The following is a 26,735-nucleotide window of genomic DNA, read 5'->3' as shown; positions in this document are numbered from 1 at the left end:
AAGGATATTCGTTGTTTGACTACTACTTTTCTTTAAACACATTGGTTCTGTTAATACAATTGTTAGTTCTAGAAAAAAGGAGATAGAAGTATAGTGATGAGAGAGTATAATAAAATTCACTCTCTGACTCGTCAACACTCTAAAATCAGTTTTCTAATTGTTAACTTAAATTTAACTCTCTTTTTGAATTTTGAGAATACTGTCCTTTGTAATATATTTACATTTGGTATAAATACATAATTATTGAACACAGTTTTCACAATTTTATCGCATACCTGCTCCCCTTAGTTGCAGTTAAAACATGATAATAAAATGTAATTTAAAAAAAAATTATCACTGTGAATCAAGTAGGATAAACTGAAGTTTCAAGTTAACGATAAAGAAGTTTTCAAATTTGAAAAAATTAAAGGACACGTATTCTGAGTAATTAAAACAACAGCTGCTTCCTGATAATAATAATGATACACAAAAAATTATAATTGACTTTGAATGTACCTGGTGAAATTTCAATATCAAATCAAATGTGAATTTAAAGGTAAAAGTGAGTGTTTTGCACTGTTTGAAAATTTTCTGAATTGAATATAATGGCCCGGCATGGCTAAGCGTGTTAAGGCGTGCGACTCGTAATCTGAGGGTCGCGGGTTCGCATCCTCGTCGCGCCAAACATGCTCGCCCTCCCAGCCGTGGGGGCGTTATAATGTGACGGTCAATCCCATTATTCGTTGGTAAAAGAGTAGCCCAAGAATTGGCGGTGGGTGGTGATGCCTAGCTGCCTTCCCTCTAGTCTTACACTGCTAAATTAGGGACAGCTAGCACAGATAGCCCTCAAGTAGCTTTGTGCGAAATTCAAAAACAAACAAACAAAAAACAATTGAATATAATATAGCATCGATGTAGATCATTTACAAGTAGTTTTATATTTATCTTTAAACTAAGTTTTTAAGTCATTTTCAAACTCCATAGATTTACATGGCTATTTGATCGAGATGTTTGTCTTGTTATTCAGTAATTTATTTCTGCATAATCAATATATATTTATTTAGAAATTGCAATCTTTACATCGAATAAATGTTTCAGTAAGTACTATTTTTTTATTTTTACTATATCCATTTCTGATGCTATATAAGAAAAAATATATTGTGCAATGATCGTTTTAACTCATAAAATTACTTGCTACTTAAAAACGACATAATCTGTATATCAGAAATCAAAATTTTACAAGCTGAGAAATATCCTTCACCCTAGTCTTTCTCTTAATATTTTTTCATGGACACGAATTTAGGGCACTGGAATTATATATTTCTTGTATTAACAAGTTAAATAATAACAACAAAGAAAAATAAACTATACGATGTCTTATCTGTGCTCTACCCACCACGAGTATCGAAACCCGGATTCTAACGTTCTAAGTCCGGAGAAATTACGCTAGGTCAGTGGGAAGAGGGCGAAACAATTGCTAAATACGCGTTTTTGAGTTGCTTTTTCCTCACCACAATGCTAATAATCTGTTCTAAACTGTTTAGCAGACAAACTTTATACTATACTTAAAATAAATATGAATTCCAATCTATCTTTCAGTTCATCTCTTATCACTGAGTTATATCAGTTTCAGGAAATTCCATCCCTCATCTGTAACCCTGATGAAGAGCAAATCGAAAAAGTAAAACAGGACTATTGTTCTTGTAGTGTTGGACTGCATGTAGTATGGTTTTATTTGTCATTTTTATCAAACGAAACGGTGGAATTCCCAAAAACAGATATAAATCGGTGACAGGCAGTGAGTCGAATGGTGGATTAGGCTAAACATTTATTTTTAGAAATGTATTATTTCAGACAAGGAACAAAATAATATTCAACCTTTTATTTCAAGTACATATATATACACATATATGTTACAAATACAATCGACAAGGTCCACACTCTTGATTTCATATCTGATATATTGAGTAATGTCAAGATACTGAAGATCTTCATTTATATTTAAAATGTGTTTTTTCATTCGTCAAACAATATAGCAGAATTGGCTTATCCGGATATTCTTAAAGTAAGAAGGATGTCCTTAATTACTAAGCACTAAAAAAAACAGAAACAACAATTATCAAACATCAGAAATATAACTTATCTAGGGTTATTAATAATATTATTAATACACACACACTCAATCTAAAGTAAAATTAAGATAAATAAAACAACTAACTTGAATCAAACGGTCACCCGACAACAATGAACGTACATTTTTATTTATATAATTTCGTGCTTACATTTCCAGAAGACTTGGTCATCTGTCCTTCGGTGGACTCAGCAGATAGCCCAATGTGACTTTGTTATAAGAAAACAAACAAACACGAACTAGTCTTCTGTAGTTTAGACAGGACTAAAAATAAAATAACATGGCACACTTGAACCGTGGTCATAAAATGAAAATTAAAAAAAAAATCTGTTTTTGTTTCGCGGAGGGGGGAAGGGAAGAACATAGCTTTAAAATTCAAAAACTGACATCAAACTACAAAACAACATTCTAGTCTCGTAATTCATGACATCTTATATTGTATTTCTTAATAACATTGTTGCGAAGGCAGTGTCGGAAACTTCCAAGAAGTGGCTGACATGAAATAAAGTTCGAAAACTGGAGTATAGTTTACACACGTCACTGTGCGTTTCGGTTTATTGTACCAAACATTTAATAATAACAAAAACACTTGTTGTCTTACTAATACACTTCTCATTATTGTATTTCAGAATTATTCTTACTACAGTAACATCACATATTTTTTCTTAAAACGAGAGGATAAAGTGTTTTTTCTTATACTTAACTAATGACACCGTGGAAGTATTAGGAATGTTCATTAATATACTTAGTTTTCTACTTAGAATTACATTCACTTTTAAATGTTATAAAACACTATTTGAAACATGAAAACAAACCATAGAACTGTATATATTGTGCATTCACAATATTTAATGTCGATTTCTGGTATTATTTATGAGAAAGATAGGAAAAGCAAGAAATGTGTTGACAAGAACGACAGAACTTAGACGTTACCACTATAGGACTGTTTATTTTAGAGACCTGTTTGAAATCTTTAATTGTTTCCAGTTTTATCCTGACATAAACATATATTTGTAAGTAAAACATGATTAGAGAACAATAATTGTACTAAAAAAAGAGTGAAAATGTGGTGTTGGAGCTGATAATACATGTTCTTTGTCGGAAACGAACCATTAAAACCCATCAAAACAACATGTATTCTTAATATTACATCTAGTATTTCTTTACCCTGGGTACAGAAGAAAAGCCCAAGTGATGTGCCTATTGCAGTTTGAGTATGCGTAAAGAATCAAGATGTAATTATTCTTCTGCAGATGGCGCAAAAGTCTTGGGAAAATTTGTGTGTCAAAGAATTGTAAGAAACCTAACGCTCAACCTAAATTATTGTTCAACATAAAAATATAATAAAAAATATTGATTCATAAAAGAACATGAACGCTTCAAATTAGATTTTTCAGTCTGAATGTACAACTAGTTCTAAAATATATTTATTTAACAACATTTATTTTTTCTTGATAATCTGATTAAGTAGGTGACGTTACTGAGTTAAATATTATCTTAATACGACGAAGTGATTGACTAAATCATGTTTTGTTGTTAGCGATCTCTAAATTTAATGAGAGATACCTTAAGAGTATGCTATGCTATCAAAATAAAAAGTACTTTGGTAAACTGTGTTTTAATATTTTAACTGAGACGTTTCAGTTTCGCACTACATTGAATTGCGTGTGTCTCCTAAAAGTATCCTGTCTACATAGACGAGACGTCATGAGAACTTTGGCGTCTCATATTTTCATAGAAAGTATTTTCATTAAAATTTTTCATGAGTATATGGAGTCAAAGCACTGGCTGTTCCAAGTGCAAAGTCATTTTCATGTTAAGAGTAAAAGTATTTTTATTCATGTGAAATGCCTCAAATTTCTTATGTGTAATCTCTAGAATCTTCTAAATTAATTTCAAACTTTTCTCATTAAAATATAATATTTTATATATAAATTTTCCCTGCCATATCTCTCGACAAGTTTGGTCAATTTGACTAATCTCATAACCATCAAAAATAAATTTGAAACAAATCTAAGTTACACTTTGTGCAAGTCCTTAAATAGTGACAAGTACTAAAGACTGAAAATTAGCTAATTTCAATCATATCTTCAAAGGAGGTAATAGAAGTTGTCCCAGTAATTATAGAACTATTAGCCTTATAAGCTATGGGAAAAGTTTTAGAAAATCTGACAAAAGATACTTTGCAATGTCATTTAACAAATCTTCTGACATGCTTTGAAAATATTACTGCTTATATAAATGAGGGTAAGGGTGTCGGGTTTGGTGTATCTGGATTTTCAGGAAGCATTTGATAAGGTGCCACATAAAAGGATTGTAAAGAAACTTATCTCTGTAGGTATGGGAGATAAGTTTACTAATTGGATAGAAGAGTGACTTGATGGAAGAAAGTAGAAGATTGTTATAAATGGAGTTAAGTAAAACTGGTTTAATGTCACAAGTGGTGTACTTTAGGGATAAGTCTCAGGACCATTACTCTTATTGATTTATGTTAATGATATAGGTGAAGGAATGTTCAATACATTACTGAAATTTTCTGATGATATCAAGGTATTGGGTGTTGTTGGCAGGATGCTGCTGATTTACAAAAGGATTTTAATCATTTAGTGAGTTGGGCAAATTAAATAAATGGCAGACAGGTTTTAATTACAATAAATGCAAGATTTTGCATGTGGGTTATCATAATTTGAATTTAAATATTATTTGCATGGAAATAACCTTAACAGTCTCATGAAAGAAAAGGATCTTGATGTAGTGGTTGATAAATCGCTTAACACTCCTACGAAAAGTGGGGCCTAATAGGCCCCAGAGCAACTTGAAAGGTTATTAATATTAGGCTAATAATTTTGTATTTAAATAAAATTGCCATTTAAATCCATTAATGAATGGATTAACGAGATTCCCACTGTCCCTATCTACTATCTAGCGAAACCACAGCCAGGGGAATGGGCTTGGAGAAATCAGGACTAGAAACGTCTTTTCGTAGGAGTGTTAAGCCACTGAAGCAGTTTGCTGTTGCTAGTGGCAGGAAAAATAGGATTTTAAATAGTGTCTGTAGAAAAACTGAATACAAGTCTAAAGAGGTTCTAATTGCTTTGTATTAGGTTGTCCAGAAATAAATATCGGAATTCTCACAAGTACATTTAGAAGCTGAATATTGAGTAACTTATCGTTGGTTGATTGGTTTAATCCAATGTTTGTCATTTACAAGGTGTCTTAATTGTTTGCTGTTTCAACTCTACTCACAGTAAGTTTCATAACCTCCAAGGCAGTATGGACGAGAAGGACTTTCCTCTACATCTTCAAACTTGGACAAAAAAGCTACCAAAACTACATGGAACATCAACCAGGCATTTGGCCATGAATCTGTTACTGAACGTAAACTTCAACATTGGTTCCAAAGGTTTCCACATGGAGATGAAAGTCTTGATGACCAGCAAGGTTGTGGATGAAAGCCACCTTTAGATGGAAACACATTAAGGAAACAGTTGAGACAAATCCTTGCACAACAGTACATGAGCTTGCAGTAAAGCTAGGCATAAGCAAATCAAGCACTTCCAACCAACCGAGTACAAGTGGAAAGAAGAAAAAGTTGGATAATTGGGTTATGCATAAGCTGACTGAAGATCAACAAAATTGGTGTTATGAGACCTGTCAAGGATGATGCTCCTAAAATTGAATGAATTGGGAATCAAGGTTCTGCCTCATCCACCTTATTCCCCAGACCTTTCCCCTATAGATTTTCATTTTTTCAAGCACTTTGATGACTTTCTGAATAATAAATGCTTTAAAAACCAGGCATCTACAGAAGAAGCTTTCAGAGAGTTATTTGACCACAGAAACTCTTAATTTCTACAACAGGAGTATAAACAGCATCATTACATGTTGGCAAAAGCGTTTCAAAGCAAATGGTGCTTACTTTGATTAGAGCATGTTTTATAACACCGGTTTATACGTTTTCAAATTTTGCAGTTCAAAATGACATATATTTCTGGACAACCTAATATATAACACTGGTTAGGCCACATTTGGAGTATTGTGTTCAGTCTTGGGCTCCTTATCTTAGAAAAGACACTGAATTGTTAGAAAGGGTTCATAGGAGGGTTACTATGATGTTACCCGAGAAGAAGGGAATATCATTAAAGTAGAAATTAAAATTAAAATCCCAAAAATTGCTTTCTCTTGAAAAAAGAAGTTAGAGGAGATGGATATAATTGGTTAAGATTGTAAAATGAATTGATAATATTCATGGATAAACATTCTTCACACTTAATGCAAGAATTATAGAAATAGAGAACACATACAAATTTAGGCAAGGTAGAAGCTGTCTTCTGCTAAGATAATTTTATTTTTTAAACAGGGTGGTTGACCTATGCAATGGGTTCTCATCGGATGTTGTAGAGGCAGGATATTTGAGTGAGTTTAAAAGAAAGCCTGAATGATAAGGGCTGGCTTTAATTCTTTTTTAATAGTTTTAGTTTGGCTTAGAGGAAGGGACAGCAGAGATAGACTAATAGATCCCTTATTGTCCGTAAACATTGTTATATTTTCTTTTCTTTCTAGAATGATTTTTAACTGTCATTGCAGTCATTTTAGAAAAGAAAAAAAAGGATAATTTAGATTTATTTGATATGTTTTATAAAAGATATCAAAGTCAGTCAAACATACTGATTGAATACAGAATTAGGGTAGAGTAAGTCATAGTTAAGATATAATATTTAATGAAAAAAAATAAACATTGGATATTTACTTAGAATATATTAGAGACTACTCAAATGAAATTTGAGAATTTTCAAATGAATAAAGTAATTTTAATTTTAACAAGAAATTTAATTTGCACTTGGAGCATTCAACATTCTCACTCCATAATTTTGTGGGCATGAAATCACATTTGTTGATCCTAATATTTCTAAATTCATAACACTATAGATTTTTTATATTTAGATGTAACTGCTTTATTCTCTTTGAACCATGCCTAACAAATATTTATGCCTAAAAGTTGTAAATTACTCAGTGAATGTCTAACTTATGTTACCCTAATGAATTACATAATTCACAATATACTAGCAAGCCACTTGCAAGTGTGCTTCTTTGACATTTTCTTTCTATTTTACCTAATTTAACCTAAATGTTTTCCAATTTTTACATTTTACTTACTTTTCAAGTAATAAATAAATAAAGTACTTACCTGGATCTTCTTGTTTTATTTTTTGCTGTCGACTGTCAATGACACTTAACCCTACTTTTTTATAAGAATGGTACCATTGATCTAAAAATGTTTAATTTAATTAGATAATATACCAAAGAACAAATAATAGACAAAAAAGCAGACAATGTCCTGTAACTATGAGCATTTTTCAGGCTATCTAAGTATGCAATAAGAGCCATTAGAAATTCAGCTAAGTTTGCTGATGGATTTTCTGTAGGAATAAAGTACAAGCTGGAAGCAAGATAGACAAATCTCTGGGCAGATGTTTATAATATGTCATTTGATACATTGAAACTCTAGCTTTTCTCTGGTTATAAATAACATTAAACACCAGTGTGATTTCTTAGCAATTTCTGAAAAAGAGAATGTGACAGAAAGACATAGCAACAAGCTCTGATTTTCTGTTTTATTACTCTGTATTTATATAAGACTGAAGGCTATGAAAATTATGCTTTGCCTGAGCAATGACAACATTATCATGAGTAATTTACATTAACATATTTACTTCTCAGCTGGATGGGAAATAAATTGGAGAAGAAGGGATGAATAGCAAAAAAAAAAAGTCAATTCTCATACTAGGAGGAATTCAAGATATTTTACAATTATTGAATTATAAAATCAAGAACTTAAATACTTACATATTATTAAATTGTGGGTTATTAGCTATGTCTTTGTTATATTTATTCATTAATCATAATAATAAAGTATTTTAACCAATCATGATTGGTTCATGTAATTTGCAAAAAACACATTTCAAGCTTTAGTTGTACAACAATGTATATGGTAACTTAAGTTTCTTAATATACCATCTCATAATTAAAGATCACAAGTATCTTGTACACAAAGAATAACACTGATTAAGCAATTTTACTAAAAATGTTATTTTTCTATTGGGGTTACATACTCATGTATATATGTAATCATTAGAAGAACTCATTTTACACTCTAACTACAGTTATTTTCAAATTAGTACACGTTGGTCATCATGGAGCTCATGTAACTGACTGTAGTACTGTTGGCTGCTTGATCAACTATAGCACTTAAAGTTGTTTCTTACCTAAATATATTCTACTTAGAGATACAGTCTAAACTGTGTTTTAGGTCTTATTTTTATATTTTAGTTAATTATGTATATTTTAAAATGCATAACTGAAAGATTTAAACATTTTTTAAATATGCATCATATTTTGAATCAGTTCACAAGGCTTTTGATATTAAATGGTGAACAAACATTTTTCCCAAGGGTTGCACATATCTGCCAGTGACATGATAATATGTCATAAAAGCACCACTGTCTTGTGCCCAGATGAAGAACAAAGAAGGAAAATAGAATATAAAAAATTACACAAAAGTAAAAAACAAAAACCTGATAATATGAATATACCCAAAAGAATATCTCTAATGATATTATAGAAAAAATTAATAGGTATTCTCTTTCCTAATTTTAGTTGTATAATCTCATTGTACATTGATGATAACAGTTAACAGAAGTTATTGGTAGAGTAACTGAGAAAAAATATAACCATTTACCTTAATAAACTTTAGATATCTTTTTGAAGATTCTAGAAGTTATGCAGATGAAGAAAAGTATTTTTATAGTTAAAACAAAAATCACTTTTCAATCAAACTATTAATAATCTGAGTGTTAGTTAATACAAAAGATAAATAAAATTTTCATTAGAAAGACATAATTAAAATAATTTACAAGGTGCTTAAAATCTTTTAACAAAATGTTACCAGGTTTTGTGAGAACTTAACATATTTCTATTGCATCAATGACCTTCACTGTCAAGCAAGTTGTAATCACATCTGTCCAAGGGGTACTTGAGGTGGAAAAAGTTATTGAATTTTAAATGTAACTCACTAAAACCTCATGGCCTGAATAATAAAGGTATTATCTTAAAATGTGATATTTTGTGCAATGTCTATTGAAATCTTACAATTTTTCCAAAGATACAAAGCAGATTAGAATTAAAGTGTGCAAATACATACTTTACGGTTACAAGGTTAGTCACACCAATCCAGTCTATATGGGAAATATTAAAACAGAAACTTAACTTTTAGGTGGTGTCTGTACTTACCAGGTGTTCTTTCTAACTCAAATTCAATATCCCTTCGGTATTCAAATTCTGTTTTCACATTCATAACATTATAATGTGAACCATCCTGGTCCTCATCATCACTGTAACTGAACTTAGAAATAACATCATCTTGTAGCAGTTCACCGGGTTGTTCTGTATTAACTGGAACACAAGTGTTCAAAAAGCAAACAACACAGTGAAAAGGTTATTGAAACAACTATTGTTACCATTATGTATTGTCTTCACAATTCACTAGCTTAAAACATGATAATTAATAAACCTAATGTTTGAAACTTTATGCATGCAAACAGTGCAAAAACTAGTTGAAAATAACATTTATTATGTCTGATTCTACAGATAAAGAAAACAAAAAGAAAATACTTTGTTTGCACTTCCATATACTGGATTCACAGATAGGACATTAAAACAAGAAACACCCAATAACTTCATTCTTATATAAATGCACAAAAAAGGTATCATGCATGAAATGCCCTATGACCACTTTCCTATTTAAACAGACAAGAAATTATTTTACTGAAAATGTACATGCAAGAAATTTAACATTTTCATACACAAAAATGTCTTTCTGATAGATACTTGCCAATCTTACAAAATAGCTTTTCTTGATGAGTAATAATTTATATATACAAAAAATTTGATTACAACTAATTTTCCACTTCCATCTGCCTCCTCATGTTTGCACATGGCACAGATGTGTTGTAGCATGAAACAACCTCCACCCACAGGAATGCAACACACCCTCTTATTGCTCCCTCTATAATGTAAAACCGAATCTTCACTTTAAGATTAGACAAAAGAAGAACACAAAATGTGGAAAATGGATATGAAGGGTGATCAGGAACAATCATCTATCAAACTAAATTTTCATTGTAGAAAAATGTTATCTTTCAATATTATACCTTATGTACACTAACATAGCAAATTTACCTGGATAAGCATCTTCAGAAAACATCTGAGAAGAGCCCATAAAGTGTGAAACCTCATTTGAGAAGGCTACACAACATTCATAAAGTATACTCTTCTCCCATAGTGAAGAACTGTCACAAAAAAAGGTGGAAAGAAGCACATCCAAGAAGCTGGATGTACAAATGATGCAGAATGACTAGGGCATATCGGACTATAATTGGTGGATCAACTACAATCCAAAATCTATCAGCATTAGAAATGGAACATCCAGGTTATTAATGGAATAGCTCTCCTCAACCATATTCACCCATGAATCTGACCTAGTTCACAATCAATACTCGCCACCCAAGAACCCAACATCCAAACAAAGGTAAGAAGGTAAAATGCAACATGGAGAGTCAGCTGCAGTTCAAATGCTAGGAATGTATTATCCAATCTGTGGTAGAAAGAGAGTCCATGCCCAACAACATATGTGAGGACTTGTGTTGGCTGATCCAGCTTCAAACAGTACCAATACACTCAGGAATTGACATCCTGGTAGCAGTAGGATGGAGAGTGCCTAGCCAAAGGACTGAACTGCATGTGGTGGTTTCATCCAGTCCATAATCACATGGCATATGGAACACTTCACCAGATCAAAGGTTAGAGAGTATACACCACCTACACTAGCAAACACCCTCAACTAAATTGAGTGGAATTCAGTATATTCAAGAGAAAGCCTCTGAGGACCAATTGGCAGTAGCTGTCAAGTAATGAGCAATACCACACTGCACTAGAAGAGGTGAAGAATAGAGAGTCCAAAGAAATGTATCATCAGAGGAAGGGCAACAGGTAACAATGTAACTCCACTTTTAAGAGCAAGCCAAACCTGAAGTATTCAACCAGGAACAGAAGGATGGGCAACAACCTTTTCTTCCCTTTACTCGTGATAATCCACAAACTTGTACAGTCTGGGAGAGGCATATTTATGATGTAATATACTATGAGGATAAACATACTAGTGGTCTTGCAAAACACCCTATCTTAATGGAGGATGTTATAGGCCTTAAAGGTCACATAGTGTAGATGTAGGGATAAGTACATCTTGATGAGCACCACTTCCCACACAGTGAGAACCAACAAGTAAAAAAATAAAAAGGTTAATCTTACCCACTCATATTAATGGGGTTTTAAGTTCTTTTCAATCATCAGTAAAGTAACCTCAAATAATTTAGATATTTCCATAATGTTAGAGCAAAATCATAATTATGCTTTATATAAAAGACCAAATATTTAATGATTACAAATATATATATGTTGCCAATTTTTTCTATTTTTAACAAAGGTAAAATTAAAAGAAGAATCCATGACATAGAGGCCTAAAGTTTTCTTTATTTTACCATACCCACAGCTGTGAACTGCAGTTTTACCTATTGAAGGCTCACCACCATGAGTTGGGCTAGTTAATCAAAGAAATACAGTTAGGACTCTTGTAACAGTGATTCGTAAAGAACATTAGGGTGGATTTTAAGTCCTTTTCAGTCAACCACATATGGAATTCATCTGTCTTTCTCATTCCCTTTTATTTAGTTTTGCCTGGTGGCTTGACAGGGACAACACCACAACTTGAGCTCCTCTTACAACTTCCCAACCAGATCTACAGCTTTGTTTCTCTGACCATTGTGAAACATATTTACACTTTCAGGAGGTCTCTGGTCAAATAGGGATCTCACATCAAACTTCTGGAACACCTACCAGTTTGTCTGGCTTTAGATAACTTGTTTTCATTTTTGCATGGCAAGTCAGTTATGACCCAGTCTGATAATTCAACTGTTCTCTATTGCATCAGTTGATGATAGACTAACCTGTTGATGGTACCCTTTGTTTTTAAATGTTAGAGCTTCTTTCATTGGTCTGTAATCAACAGGTGCTCTCAATCTTATTGATGATTGGTTATCTTGTCCTAACAAGATTCTTACCATGAAGTTGTCAATTGATCATCAGGTCTTCTGATGGCTGTATTCACAGTGTGCTATTCCTTTCCTGGATGTGTTTTTCACCCACCTCAATACCAAACTGCCTCTGTTTTGGTCCCAAGTTTCACATCCTTTGGGTTTGGTGGTTCATGCCTCCAGTCAGGATTGGACCAAGTGTTACCTTTATACCTACCGTCCTATCTACCTCCTTCCCAAAATCTGTTTATAATCCAAATCACTCCATGTTTGGTAATTCTCATTACCATATTTGGGTCTGTTCAGCCTTAGCTCCTTTACTTAAACTGCTTTAGTCATCTCTTCCTCCACCAACCTCATTTGCCTGTATTTCATCCAAATGTTCCCACATTTTAGCTTTACACATGGCCTTTCCTTCCAGTCTGTCTTTCTAATTTCATTCATGTTGGTTTATTAGAGGAAATATCAAATCTTTTGTTGGTGGTCTTTATATTAGTCTCTCTATATTAGCCATTACAAGGTATAGGTCTTTCATCTTTTCCACCCCTGCTGTGTGTTTCCACTTCCTTCTCTCTCTCTCATTTCAGTCCTTGTGTCTCCTCTGTCTACCTTCACTAGATTGGAATCTTAATGTTGTTTTGTATATCCTTATTCTACCTCTGCCTTCTACTTTGCTATACCATCATTCCTTGAAGACCTATTTTTCTGTTCCTTTTAGCTTGTGGTTGTCATTGGTTGGACATGCTCTTCCTTGATTTATATCATTTTCTACACAATACAACTTCTATTTTACTTTATTCTGACTGTTTCTTCCCTCTCAAGACTTCATCTGCTTGCAAAGATAGTTTTGCTTTCACACAAGAGTTCCATACATTCAATTTCCCATTTGTACTCCCATTCCAATCCAAATTTCCTTCTTTTTCCTATTTAAGCTTTCAGATGTTATGTGGCATGCATGACTTCCTTCCATGCTTCCTGTTCCTGACTTAATCCCTTAAAATTGTTCTTCCTCTCAATGCATTACAGATTGGATGTGATAATTTATTTTTTTAGCTAACTATTCCTGAACTTTCAATTCCCATTGTCTTTACAGGTCTCTTCTCACCATGTCCCTGCCTGCTCATTTCTGTCATACACTGGAAGAGATCACTGAGGCTGGAATGTGAAAGGTTTAATTAGCCATAATCTTCATCACATGGCCATCTTATCCTCAACTTGATACTGTTTGCCTCTTGTTGCTGTCTTGAACTTCTCAGTTCAACTATAAGTGGGTAATGATTACATATATCTATGTTACAGATTTTCCTTTAAATTTAATTGAATGCAAAACTGAAAGGAGAATCTGTGATGAAGAGGCCTAATTTTTTCTTTGATTGGCTGTATACCCAATGCTGTTATGGAAACAGCCACTTACTAGGTTTTTATTTTAAAATTCAATAAATTATCCTACAGTGAAAACAAATAATTTCTTATTTAAACAGACAAGAAACCATTCTACAAGAAACACTCAATAACTATTTTCTTCTTTAAAAGAAAAGACATTATTCTACAGAAAGCACCTATAACAACTTACTTAACAAAATTTAAAGTAAAAATAATGAAATATTTGCCTGCTTCAGTAAAGTACCAAGACTATCTACATAAAACAAAATTGTACAAAAGTAGGTACACACCATAAAGTATCTTTTTGTTTTTATCAAGACACATTTAAAAAAAAACTAAACTGAAGAGTAACAGGTGGAAATCCTAAAACCCATGGTCAATCTGGATAGTGTCACTGGCCTAATGTTTACTTCAGGTCTGTAATAAAGGCAAGGCTTCATGCCAGCTGGCAATTAATTTGGGGTGAAACATCACAACAAGCTTTTCCAGGTAAAGCCTTCTCTTGTTTAGCCATTGAATTTCCATAAGAATTGGAGGAAAAATATTCTCTTGTTGAGACTCCATATTGACAAGTTTTGTTAGTCACAAATTCTTTTTCAAGAAACTGATTTGCCAATATGCAGCTTCAGTGATGTTAAGATGATAGTTGATCACATTATACTTTAGTTTTATCTATAAGAATACCAGAAAAGACACCATTTTAGAAATACTTTTATCTCAGAATTTCCCGTGGTTATTATCAGCATGATCTTACAACAATCATTTACTCTGGTGATGCCACAATACCTGGAAAAGCTTGTTGTGATGTTTCACCTCAAATTAATTGCCAGCTGGCATGAAGCCTTGCCTTTATTACAGACCTGAAGTAAACATTAGACAGAATTGTGGCATCACCAGAGTAGATGATTGTTGTAAGATCATGCTGATAATAACCAGAAAAACTAAACAGTGATGTATTGTAATGAAAAATGGGTCAGCATTTTCGAAGTATACAAGAAAACTGGATAAAATCTCACACTATACACTATAGTCTTGGTGCCATTTTTTAATTTCTTTTCTGTGTATGGTATTACACTGCATTCAAAATTTAATTAAACCATTTTACTATTAATACATGTACAAGACATAGAAATTAGAGTATATAATTTCAATTTTTATTCTAGCTAGGTTAGAATTCCTTTTTTTTTCAAAGGAAACCAATCAAAAAAGTATTTAAACTGCAGTTTTCTCATCAATGTGGCCCAAGTGAAAAATACTCACTTTGAAAGTGGTTAACTTTTAGTCATAGAAGCTGGCAATATAAATCCTAAGTAGATGTGTTTGACCCACTTGGCACATCATATCAAAAGTAGATTTATCTGGGAAACAGAAATAAATTTTACAATCTTTTGACCTTCCTAGGTTGAAACATTGTTCTCTGCTTTATTAGTAAAAGTGTTAATACCTATACCAGCTGTTCTGAGATACATTTTTATTGAAAGTGGGTTTCTCATCATCAATAAATTTTACAACCCTTGACAGGTGCCACACCCACCAACTATACCTTGCCTTGAGATCTATAATGTACATATAATTAGTAGACACAAGTATATATGTATAAGTATACAAGTTGTTAGATTCAATTTACACTATACCCCACCGATGGTTATTTCACAATTAGGAAACAGTTTTTCTATTAAAGTAGATATAACTCTACTTGGTATTGTAATGAGCTTGATATGGTTTCTTACCTAAATACACTATAGTTAGAGGGACAGTTAAATTATGTTTAGGTCTTCCTAATATATTTTACTTAATTATGTATTATTTGTGTTTTAAAAATCAAATTTAAAAGGTTCAATGATTTTTTATAAGGTTAACTTGTTATTGCCTGGATTATGCAAGTGTATAAACAAGATAGCCAATGCTTTGAATGTGTCGATTTATTATAATTATACGGCAACACCTGTACAGAGATTTGTTTCACAAAATAATAAAAAGGCAAAGAATTGGAAAGGAAAATTAAATATAAAATACAAGCACAAAGATAAAGATGTAAAATCAAACATATTAAAAAATCAAGTTTCAAAAGATTTCACTGAAAAGCTAAAAGGTATGTACATATGTCCATTTGTTAATTTTAAATATTTAACTGCAGTGTACACTAATGATAATAAGTAGAGTTAGTGATATGGTAGAGGAAATAAAAAATAAGATAGAAACTTTTACTTCAGAAAACATTTGTTATTCATTTAGGAGGTTCCATAGATTATGTAAATGAAATGTGAAAATTTTAAGATAATGAATTGTACTTTTACACCTCATATAAAAATATCCTTCCAGGTAAACTATTCAGAATCCAAGTGCAAATAACTACATTAAACAACATCTTTTATTAGAAATGGTTGAACAAAAAAAAAAAGATTTTATTTTCCTAAAACTACAAACATTTATGAACATTTTTGTCAAACTTTAAACAATTTAATCAACTAGTTTTATTTTTGGAACAAAATATGATGAGACAAGGGTCAGCTGCCAAGATTTTTGACAGCTGTGACTAAAAAGGTTAAGTAACCTGTATAACACATTAAAGATTGCAATATCAAATTATTGCTTAGCTTCAATATAATCAATAGAAAAAGAAATGGCATATAATTCCACAGTGAAAACATATCTGAAATTGCTTGCTACAGTAAACTATGGCAGAGCAGACACAGGCATCTCATTTCAAACCATCCATAAACATGGCAACAGAAGTATGCTTTGAAAGGTTTTTCAGAAAAAAGAACTCTGCACTTCCTTAGATGATTTAAAGAAAGGTCACAAGTGGTAATGACAACAAGCCAGAGTAAAATGGGTTGATCACATTTAGAAATATCACCCTATTGCTGATCCAATTCACTCAACTGTGCCTGGTATATTGTCATGAGTCAAAGGTCATGTCATCATGTTTGTAGACTTATATTCAAAATTTTACTGAACTACTATTTTATGTCATGAAGTTTGGTAACAAACTTTAAATTATAATTCAAATTTTTATATTATACATTATTTAATTTCTTAATTGAAAAGTATATATTACAAAAATACACCTAAACATTGATTTTTCTGTGTTGTGTGGTATGTTGAATACAGAACTGGTTCAGATTAGATATTTGTGATGTCAAAATAAAAAAGAGTATAGTTTTGTATGAATTAAGAACTCAAATTACCGATATTTAAAAGCTAGAATATAAAATAAAAACCTCCTACCTTTTCTGTTTGCTGAGCATTCACTATATTTAGTGAATCAAACTCAATCTCATGCACCTCTTTCTATTGTTGGGAATATTTCCTTATATGCACTTACTTCTATATATGACATGTAAATAACCAATTAAAAGCTCATAATGGCCTTCTCACCTCTTTTTAAGTATTAGTACATCAACTTGTTCTTTCCAAACACAACTTTGAGGAGGCAGGTCGAGTCTTTGGTCTGCTCAAAATTTCATTTTCTTAGACACAAATACAAGTTACTGAACTTGACAAATTACAGTGGAATTCTATGCTATTTATATAGTTATTTATGATTTCTTGGTTATTCAACTGTACATATGAAAACCTAAAAAAGTTATTTTGTTTCACATTCTCCATGCAAAAAATTTCTTAAAGGTTAACAACCGAGTATGAAGGTTATAACTAGAAGAAATGTTTATTAGTGTACTTTTTTACTTACTGTTCTATTTTTTAAGCAAAATATGTTTAAGAACTTTTTTCTAAACACTAATAATCTATAAACATATATAATGTATAATAATTTAAATGTGACTGTATTTTATAAGATACTAGTCCACAAAAAAAAGCCAAGACATATCACCCAGCCCATAGCTGAAAGGTTAAGAAAATGCTTGATAACTATAAGAATGATAAGATTTGGCATTAAATTTTTTTTATAAAATTTATAACAGTTTAGTTTAGAGGGTGGGACAACCGAGATAAATCAACAGGTTCTTTGATGTCCCTAAATATTATGCTATGTTAACTGGAAAAATCTCTGATAATAACAACACTGTTTTATTTCCTTAGAAATAATCAGTTACTGTCTGAGATCACAACCAGATTGCTGTAGCATTTAGTTATGCTGAACTTTAAACAACCTGAAAAGAAATCTTTAGTGGTAAATAATATACAAATCAAATAAAAACAGACATCTTTTTTTAATATTATATGATAATTAATGTAAGAATGATTGTCTGTTTTCTTATTAATTTCTGAAAAAAGGAGGGTGCTTTATTTCTAAAACAGAATAGGTAGAAGAATAGGATGTAATCTGAAGGTTCATGTCTGTTAATGGAATATTAAATAATGCAATTAATGTTTGAAAGTGAATGGAGCTCGGAAGGGTCCAGGATATGCACTTGCTTATATAAAAAATATATTTATTCCTGAAAACACAGTCAAGATCCACAAACCTTCTCCTATATCTATGCCTTATTATACATCACAAATAAACAGGTATTAATTTCCAAAAAACTGAGAGGTCTACAGCCCATCCTAGATCTGTGTCTGCTTATACAACATTAAAAAAACAAACACTAAATTTGTAAAACATTGTTAAGGTCCACAATCCCCATCCTACAACTGTGCCTGATTATGCAACATTAAAAACCATAAATTCTGTATAAAAAATGGATGAGGTATAGTTTAAGTTTACAAGTGTCAATGAATTCCTGTTTTTGACAAGAACCAAACTAACCAAGAAAAAGCAGTCTAGTTCTACTTACTGATATAAATCTCTGGAACAGGAATAAAGTCATGTAAAAAAGAAAGAAAATTCCCATTAATGATAGAAAATTCAAGCACACTGTTAAATTAAAACAGATGAAATTCAAACTACTATGCTGTGAAGTACATAAAACATTAAAATTCCAAATATATATATATAACTTACTATTAGTTATTGTGAATGTTTCATTTTCCTTTTTCATCAGTTTGATATCCAATAAATCATCCTGCTTCTCATCAAAAAAGGGTTCAATCTTTATCTTTAACACTTCCATGTTACATAGAAACATCACCTTTATGTTCTGTACAAAAAACGTTTTCATTTAGACTATTGAGAAATAAGTTAAGAAATAGAAGTTACATCCTTCATAAATATTCCAAATATATTTCACTTTAGTTATTGAAGTATATATTAATTTAATATGGATATTTATGTGGTAGAGTTCATTAAAATTTGTATCAAGCCCAGGCTAGGAACATGTCTAATAACATTTCTTTTTACTTTGCAAATAACAAAATTGGAATTTCAGTTGTTTGGAAGTTTAGTTTTGGATTTCTGTAATTATTTTAAAAATAAAATAATTTCTTTGTTCCACCTTGATTATAGCAGCATTTTGTTTTACTTTTAGTTTTACTCTAGTTCATTTTTTATTTTTTTTCAAATTTAATACCTGCCATGTGGGTAGTTTGAGTTACAGTGGTGACAAATTGCTGAAATGGAAAACCATGGTAAGTGGCAAAGATTAACATCACAGTTTTACACTGTAATGGTGTTAAGAATAACTAGTACTACGGGGTGTTTGGAAAGTCACTCTGCATTTATATATTTATTAACAAAACTGCACAGTGACTTTCAGAACACATTATAGAACTTAGAAGATGCTACTACTACTAGTTGAACCTGAAGAAGTACTAGTAGTTAACTAATAATATTGTAATAATACTATTAATTTGTGATAATATTTTACTAACTCACAACAGAAAGTGAAAAACAGAAACTGTTATTTAAGGATTAAAGCAAGTACATGGATAAAATCGCTTTTACAAAATAAAATAAGCAATAGTAAAATGATATAACAACAATAACTAACACTAATATTACTTACAATATCTTACAAAATATATGTAACTGATAAATACTAGTAAGATTAACTGGCATAAATAACAGTAATTACAATTACATGTTAAGTTGCAAGGATAATCTGGATGATTTGGATTCGACTTGGGTAGAATAGAAAGTAGAAAACTAGAATAAATGTCATAATATTGTTCACATACAAAAATTAATTTAGTCACTATATGGTAAAGTAAAAGAGACTTACAACCCATAGACATATGAAGATTTCTTTTTACTAATTACGTAGTTCATATTGGAAAAAAAGTTTAGTCTATATTAAATGTTTAAATTTTTTAAAAAGACCACGATAAACTAAGCCTAAAATACCTTATAAAATACCTATGATTTTAAAATTTGTGCTTACACGAATATCTACGGTGCATTTTCCTCCCACTAATTAATAGATACAGTATTGTTGTTTCAATTAACATATTTCATGTCTGCTTATTCATTTTTGACAAATTTTAGATTTATAATTTTAAATTTAAAATAACCATGAACATTCAAAAAATAATCATTTCTCTTAATCCCTTTATTTTATAGACATTCGATTTGTTTTGAATTTTGCGCACAGCTACCCGAGGGCTATCTGTGCTAGTCGTCCCTAATTTAGCAGTGTAAGACTAGAGGGAAAGCAGCTAGTCCTCACTACCCACCGCCAACTCTTGGGCTACTCTTTTACCAACGAACAGTGGGATTGACCGTAACATTATAATGACCCCACAGCTGAAAGGACAAGCATGTTTGGTGCGACCGAAATTTGAACCCACAACCCTCGGATTACAAGTCGAACGCCTTAACACGCTTGGCCAAGCCGGGCCATAGACATCTGGAAAAATGCTACTTTGCTGACAAAGATGAAAAACATTATACTTAATTAATGATATGGAATGCTTGAACCCATTCCACTTAATTAAGCAAAATACTAAAGTAATGAATGAATCGAAAAATTTGCTCTTTATTTATAAGGGAACATAAGACAATAAAAATGATCAGAAAACACATATAATTGAATTTTCATGCTTGATATGTTTAAATCTCTGTTATCCAACATCATTTCCCTTTCAGTCTTGGGGACATTATGATGTAACGGTTAACACAACTATTTGTTGGTAAAAAGAGTATCCCAAGAATCGGCAGTAGAGTTTGTTGACTAGTTGTCTTTCCTCTAATCAATCACTGCTAAATTAGATGAGGAAGTGCGTTTTTGACAGATCAAGTAGCGGGTCATATCCCCCAGTGGGCTCTTATTTCTACCCCACAACTAAAGGAAAAATTAGACCCAGCATGGCTAGGTGGATTAAGACGTTCGATTTGTAATCTGAGGGTCGCGGTTTCAAATCCCCGTTGCACCAAACATGCTCGCCTTTTCAGCCGTGGGGGCATTATAATGTTGCGGTCAATCCCATTATTCGTTGGTAAAAGAGTAGCCCAAGAGTTAGCAGTGGGTGGTGATGACTAGTTGCCTTCCCTCCAGTCTTACACTGCTAAATTAGGGACAGCTATTGCAGATAGCCCTCAAGTAGCTTTGCACGAAATTCTAAAAGACAAACAAAGGAAAATTTGAGACTGTGGTAATATATTTTGATGTAACATTTGTAGAATAAACTTGTAAAACGTTTATTCAATGGGCTCTTAACCATAATTCTTATACAGACTGTAAGATTTGTTTGTTTGTTTCTAGTTAAACACAAAGTTACACAAAGGGCTATTTGTGTGCTGCTAACCACGGGTATTGAAACCCAGTTTCTACCGTTGTAAGTACGCAGACATACCTTATACCACTGGGGGCAACTGTAAGAAAGCTCCTCATATATTGACATTTTGCTTACAAATGATATTTATTATAATTTGTAGATTTAAATAATGGACTCCAGAAAAGTTTCAGACCCTGATTGAAAGTTTGCCCCACTACTGAAAAATCCTTTAAATGCTGTTTTACGAAAGAATTGTCATTGTTACCTATATTAATTTTCAGGAAATTGGTGGATATTTACATAATATATTATTCTGATTTTTCATTTCTTAACTTAAAAATCAAAAAGAAACATCCCCTGTGTTTCTTCTCAATGCTGCAAAGTAATGGAATAAAATAGGGGGGGATCTTTAGGTTTTCCAAAAAGAGTAATTGTCAGGTTTTGTACAGGAAAATCCTTTACAATAGGTGTCTGTAACTTGTTGGTGATAAATCTTAACTGTAAACAAACAGGAGCACAGTCAGATTGTTTTAAAATGGTATATAGTAAAATAACTTAAACATGTATATAATTGTTTGTTCCACTGTTGGTTACCACAGTTGTATCCAGAACTATATAATTTACTCTTATTCATCAAAGTCTACAAAGTCTGGATAGTAATTTGTGATAACGAGAAACTCACTACAGTTGCAAACTTTCTTTGTTGACCTGAATAAGGCCTAAGAAGGTCAAAACATTGTTCTGTACTTTATTTTAATCAAAGTTCTAATACCCATACCAGCAATTTTGAGAATACAAGTGTGGCTAAGTTACTTTAGAACAAGATGAGTTTTTCTCTGGTCTATTATTACAATACAACCTGTAATAATTTCACTTCAAAATCGCCATTATACACTCTTTATCACTAAACTATGGATCACATTTTCTTGATTATTACAATACAATCTGTGATAATTTCACTCTAAAAAATCACCATTATACACTCTTTATCGCTAAACTCTATACGCTGTTTGTCGCTAAACTCTAGATAATACAATCTATAACAAAAATTAAACTAGGATTCTTCAAAATGTGTTTATAATCTGTCAGGGGTCTAATATGTACCATACAATAATAGATACTTTGAAGCAAAATACTCAAATAAATAAACAAGAAATTAAGAAAGTTCTACCCACATGATACAATAATTTAATTATTGTGAACAATCATCAATTCATAACGAACGAACCACACAATATATGATTCTTAAATCATTACATAAACAAATTAACCACAAAATATCTATTCTAAACATAACAAAGTATGGTATACTTCAGGTGTGTGGTATACACCCACACTATGTAAACCTTCTAAATCATAACGCTCACGCTAAACTTAAACAATTTAATGTTAATGCTTAATGTCTACTCATACAATTTGCACCAACATTTGCAGTCCCCTTTATCACCTTAATGAGTAATTAGTGGTTCTGGAGATGCAGCACACATCTCATTATCCTTTCACTGTCAATTTTGCATCTCTGAATGTATGAAAGAAATAGATGGTCCATCTGGATGATGAACTATTTTGTTTGCGATATTTCTGTAACTTCCAAGGACGAATAGGATCGCCAGACACTCTTCATCAATCATAGAATAGTCCTCACTACTGAACAGCATTTTATTGTTGTACATTATAGGAAACAATTGATTTTTATGCATTTGCAAAAGTACTGCTCCAATTCAAATGTGGAATACATCAGACTCAATAATGAACAGTTTTTTAAACACTGTCACTTTAAGGTTTGTCTAATTAACTAACTTGTTTTTCAAGTTTTGGAGTCATACCTGCTGTGGTTGTTTCCATTTCATCTTGTTCAGATCTCTTTCTCGGTTAGGTTGGTTAGTAGTACAACTTTAACGTAGTGTGGAATGAACTTCCTAAAATACCTTGCTAACCCCAGTAAGGAACTGACTTGTTGCTTAGATGTTGGAACTGGTTCATCTTGTATTAGTATTAGCTCCTCCTCTTCCATGACGATCTGGTGGCTGCCCAACCTAACAGAAACTCGTCTGTTAGGATGAATGACAGCACTAAATCTAGCTAGATTTGTGAAACATCTCCCTAATCATACAGTTGAATGTCACTACCGAATTGACTAACCTAACATTTTTTTAAACTGATAGCACTCAGCTAGTGTCACAAAAGCTGTCTTTTCTTTATATTCTGTCTCCATCAGAGTATGTCAATAACTTTTACTGAGGCCAATCTTGGTAAAGAATTTTATCCCATTTAGTTCCACATGATAGCCTCTGGATTGCTTATAAATTCCAAATCAAATTTTGTCACATGGTTCAGATTGTGATAATCTCTGCAGAAGCAGCTTGAGCCAACCCTCTTCTTCATGATTACCATTGGTGAACAGAAAGCTGAATTCAAAGGTTCAATGACTCCAGCTTCTATTCTTGCCTGACTTCTTGCTTGTTAATGTCTTTCATAACATGGGACATTTGGTAAGGATTTAACAAATTGGCATGATAGATCTTGGTCTTCTTTTTCACTTTCATCTTGTAGTCTATTCTATTGGCTAATTTCTGCACTGCAACTGCAACTTACCCTTTGCAGGGTAAGTTTGTTGTCTGAGACAAGCAGAACTAAGACATTCTGTCCAACCTTCAAATGTCAATCCTTGGCCTTTTTGTCATAAAAGTACTTCTGACAGCTTTGAGTCACATACAAACTCTCCCAACCTAGATAACACTTCTTTTCCCATCAGTTTCTGATGTCTAACACATACTGGTATTACTCACTCGTGACTCTTTTCCAAAAACATCTATTTCAATCTGCATCATGCCTTGTATTATTCTCCTGTCAAAACAAGGTGAAAATCCTTTACTCATTTATAGAACTTCTTGGTAAGCAAACATTTCTTACAAGTATCTGTACCAGTCATGTGGTTTCTTTTGGTACATCTTCAGCACACTCATTACTTACAGATACCTGTCCCAGTCACATGGTGTCTTTTGGTACATCATTAGGACACACATTACTTACAAGTACTTGTCCCAGTCACGTGGTGTCTTTAGGCACATTTTCTTCAGAACACACATTACTTGCAGGCAATGTCTTTTGGTACATCTTTATCACACATTCACTATGTACAGGTATCTGTACCAGTCACATGGTGTCTTTTGGTACATCTTTTTCAGCACTCAGCTTACTTACAGGTACATGGTGACTTTTGGTACATCTTCTTCAGATTGTTTACTCACAAAGTTCATCACATCCAGGGCTGTATATGGTAACAACGAAGTCCATTACACCCAGGGCTGTATGTTTTTAGCACATACACAGTACGTACAGGTATATGTACCAGTCACATGGTGTCTTTTGGTACATATTTTCAGCACACACATTACAGGGTGACAACAAAGTTAATTACATTTAAGGCTATACAGGGTGGCAAAGAGCTGTCTAGTAGTGGTGAGTTTGCACATATCTTGCATCAGTTGTGAGGTAAATTTGGAAAGTCTACTATGCAAAACACTTTCAGGAGAGCTACTGCTACTCTCTCAGTCTGTATTTGTGGCAGTGCTATGGCTTATGGGTAATGTGTAATAGTTGACTACTGTCCACATGTTCTTGCTAGATACACATGCAAGTGGTCTAATTAAACTCATAGCAACTCTGTAGAATGATTTTCATAAGACATCTCACCAAGTCCCACTTTCACTTTAGGCACTGTCCTTCGGCACATGTCAAACAACCTGCATAATCTGTAAAACCATCTTGATAGATCCAGTACAGCAGTCCACTCTGGTCCTCTACTCTGCAGGTCTCATTGTCCTTTATCTTTTGCTCAACTTTTTTCTAGGCATAATTTTAAAGTTTCTGTAGTGAAGAGTCATTCTCTGGTGCTTACTTCAATTCGTAGTTTGTTGTTAGATTTTGCATAAAGCTACACGAGGGATCTGCACTAGCTATTTATAGTTTAGCAGTGAAAGACTAGAGAAAAGGCAGCTAGTTCTTACCACCCATTGCCCACACTTGGGCTACTCTTTTTTTCAATGAATAGTAGGGTTGACCATTATATAATAATTCCACCACAGATGAAAGTGCAAAATATTTGGTGGAGTAGGGATTTGAACCCACAACCTTCAGATTGTGTGTTAAAGGCCCTAACTTCCTGGCCATACTGAGCCCTCAATTCTCATTTGGGTTGTCACCTTTCAAAACTTAATGTCATGCTTGCATTTTTCCCTATATCTCTACTGATGACTGCATCTGCCTCATCAGTCTTCTTTTTATTTTGTTCCTCCATACCTCTATTGCCTGGTGTATTATCAATGACTAAATCAAAAATGGGTGCCTTTGTACAGATTGCCTCAAGCTTTCCCATGTAGTATGGAATGTCAACCTTTATTCTTGCTACTTGGAACTTTTTCATGTTCCATCAGTTCACACACACACACAGATACATCTGGCCCATCATATGCTTGACTGATTTTCACTCCTGCACTCGGTATCTTGTCTTTCACCTACTGGCATGTTGTGGTTCTTTGGCACTTCTCACTGTTTGTCAGGTGTTCCAGTCATTACTGGCAATGTTGATCCATGTAGTAACTTGAACTAAACATCAGTTGTGTACTGTTCAATAATAGAAATATCACTTCCTTCTTTTGGTGAATCTGATGGGTTTTCTTTATTCTTTTTCCTCTGGCAACAACATACAAGGTAATTATTAATTTTTTCTTGTTCCCTGCTAGAATCATTTTTGTAAGTAATTCTAGCTACTTTATGTTAAAGTTTCTGATTTTGGTTGTTGATGACAGACTTGCATTCATTTGTAACTTGCTCCAGTTCATAACAAATATAGCATCTCTTCTCTCCCCTGTGAACTCTCACAAAATTGTAATTGAAAAATAAAACAATGTTTTTTATTCAAAGGTCTATGATAGACAGACTGCATGCATGTACCTCATCTCTTATTTTCACTAGCCATACTGTTGATGGGTTAGTTCTTCTGGGAGGTGGCTAAATGAATCCAATCATTACTACAAGCTTTATCATCCTTTGGAAGTAGTTTTCACAGAAACTCCGGGCTTCTAAAGCAAGTTAAATTCCCCAAATGGTTCTTTTCTTAACATACTTCCAAAGATGATAAAATTGGAAAGCATTTGGGTTAGAATACATATCCTAAAAGGATACACCACATTGCCAATTCTTTCAGTACACCATGAGGATCATCCTCTAACATGTTATTTAACTTTTCTTATGGCATGAATTGTACAGCCACCTTTCTGGAATCCAGTCTTATTACCATTAACATTGTAGCTATCTTTAATTCTACAACAACCAAATGTAAGTTTTCCTGGGTAAAGTTAAGTATAACATATTTATTCTTCATTCCCAAGAGTGCTCTTGAAATAATCAATTCTTAGAACATGACATGGAATTCAGTTCTACTAAAATACAGTCACTAGATAAGGAAATATTGAAAATAGTTCCTGATATGAGTATTAAACTTCCTGATAATGCAATGACCACCATCCTCATTC

General features: G+C 32.6%; 1 protein-coding gene across 7 annotated transcripts in view; it reads right to left on the bottom strand.

Moving 5' to 3' along the window:
• Positions 1–1,852: 1,852 nt before the first annotated feature.
• Positions 1,853–26,735, bottom strand: part of LOC143237092 (uncharacterized) — a 31,691-nt gene continuing 6,808 nt past the window's right edge. Inside the window, exons 2-5 of one of the 7 annotated variants that reach the window (XR_013019865.1) lie at positions 18,551–18,677; positions 9,401–9,562; positions 2,262–2,374; positions 1,853–2,073 (exon numbers count right to left, since the gene is read on the bottom strand). Coding sequence is in view for 6 of the 7 variants with exons in the window: in XM_076475954.1 (XP_076332069.1) it covers positions 8,517–8,614; positions 9,401–9,562; positions 18,551–18,677 (387 nt within the window). In the remaining variant the exon portion in view is untranslated. The other 6 variants (XM_076475956.1, XM_076475959.1, XM_076475957.1 and 3 more) reach the window with 6 other exon arrangements.

The sequence above is a fragment of the Tachypleus tridentatus genome, chromosome 13 (assembly GCF_004210375.1).
Source record: "Tachypleus tridentatus isolate NWPU-2018 chromosome 13, ASM421037v1, whole genome shotgun sequence".
Lineage (NCBI taxonomy): Eukaryota > Metazoa > Arthropoda > Merostomata > Xiphosura > Limulidae > Tachypleus > Tachypleus tridentatus.
Note: the sequence above shows the minus strand (reverse complement) of the source record. Positions and strands in the feature narration are given on the sequence as shown.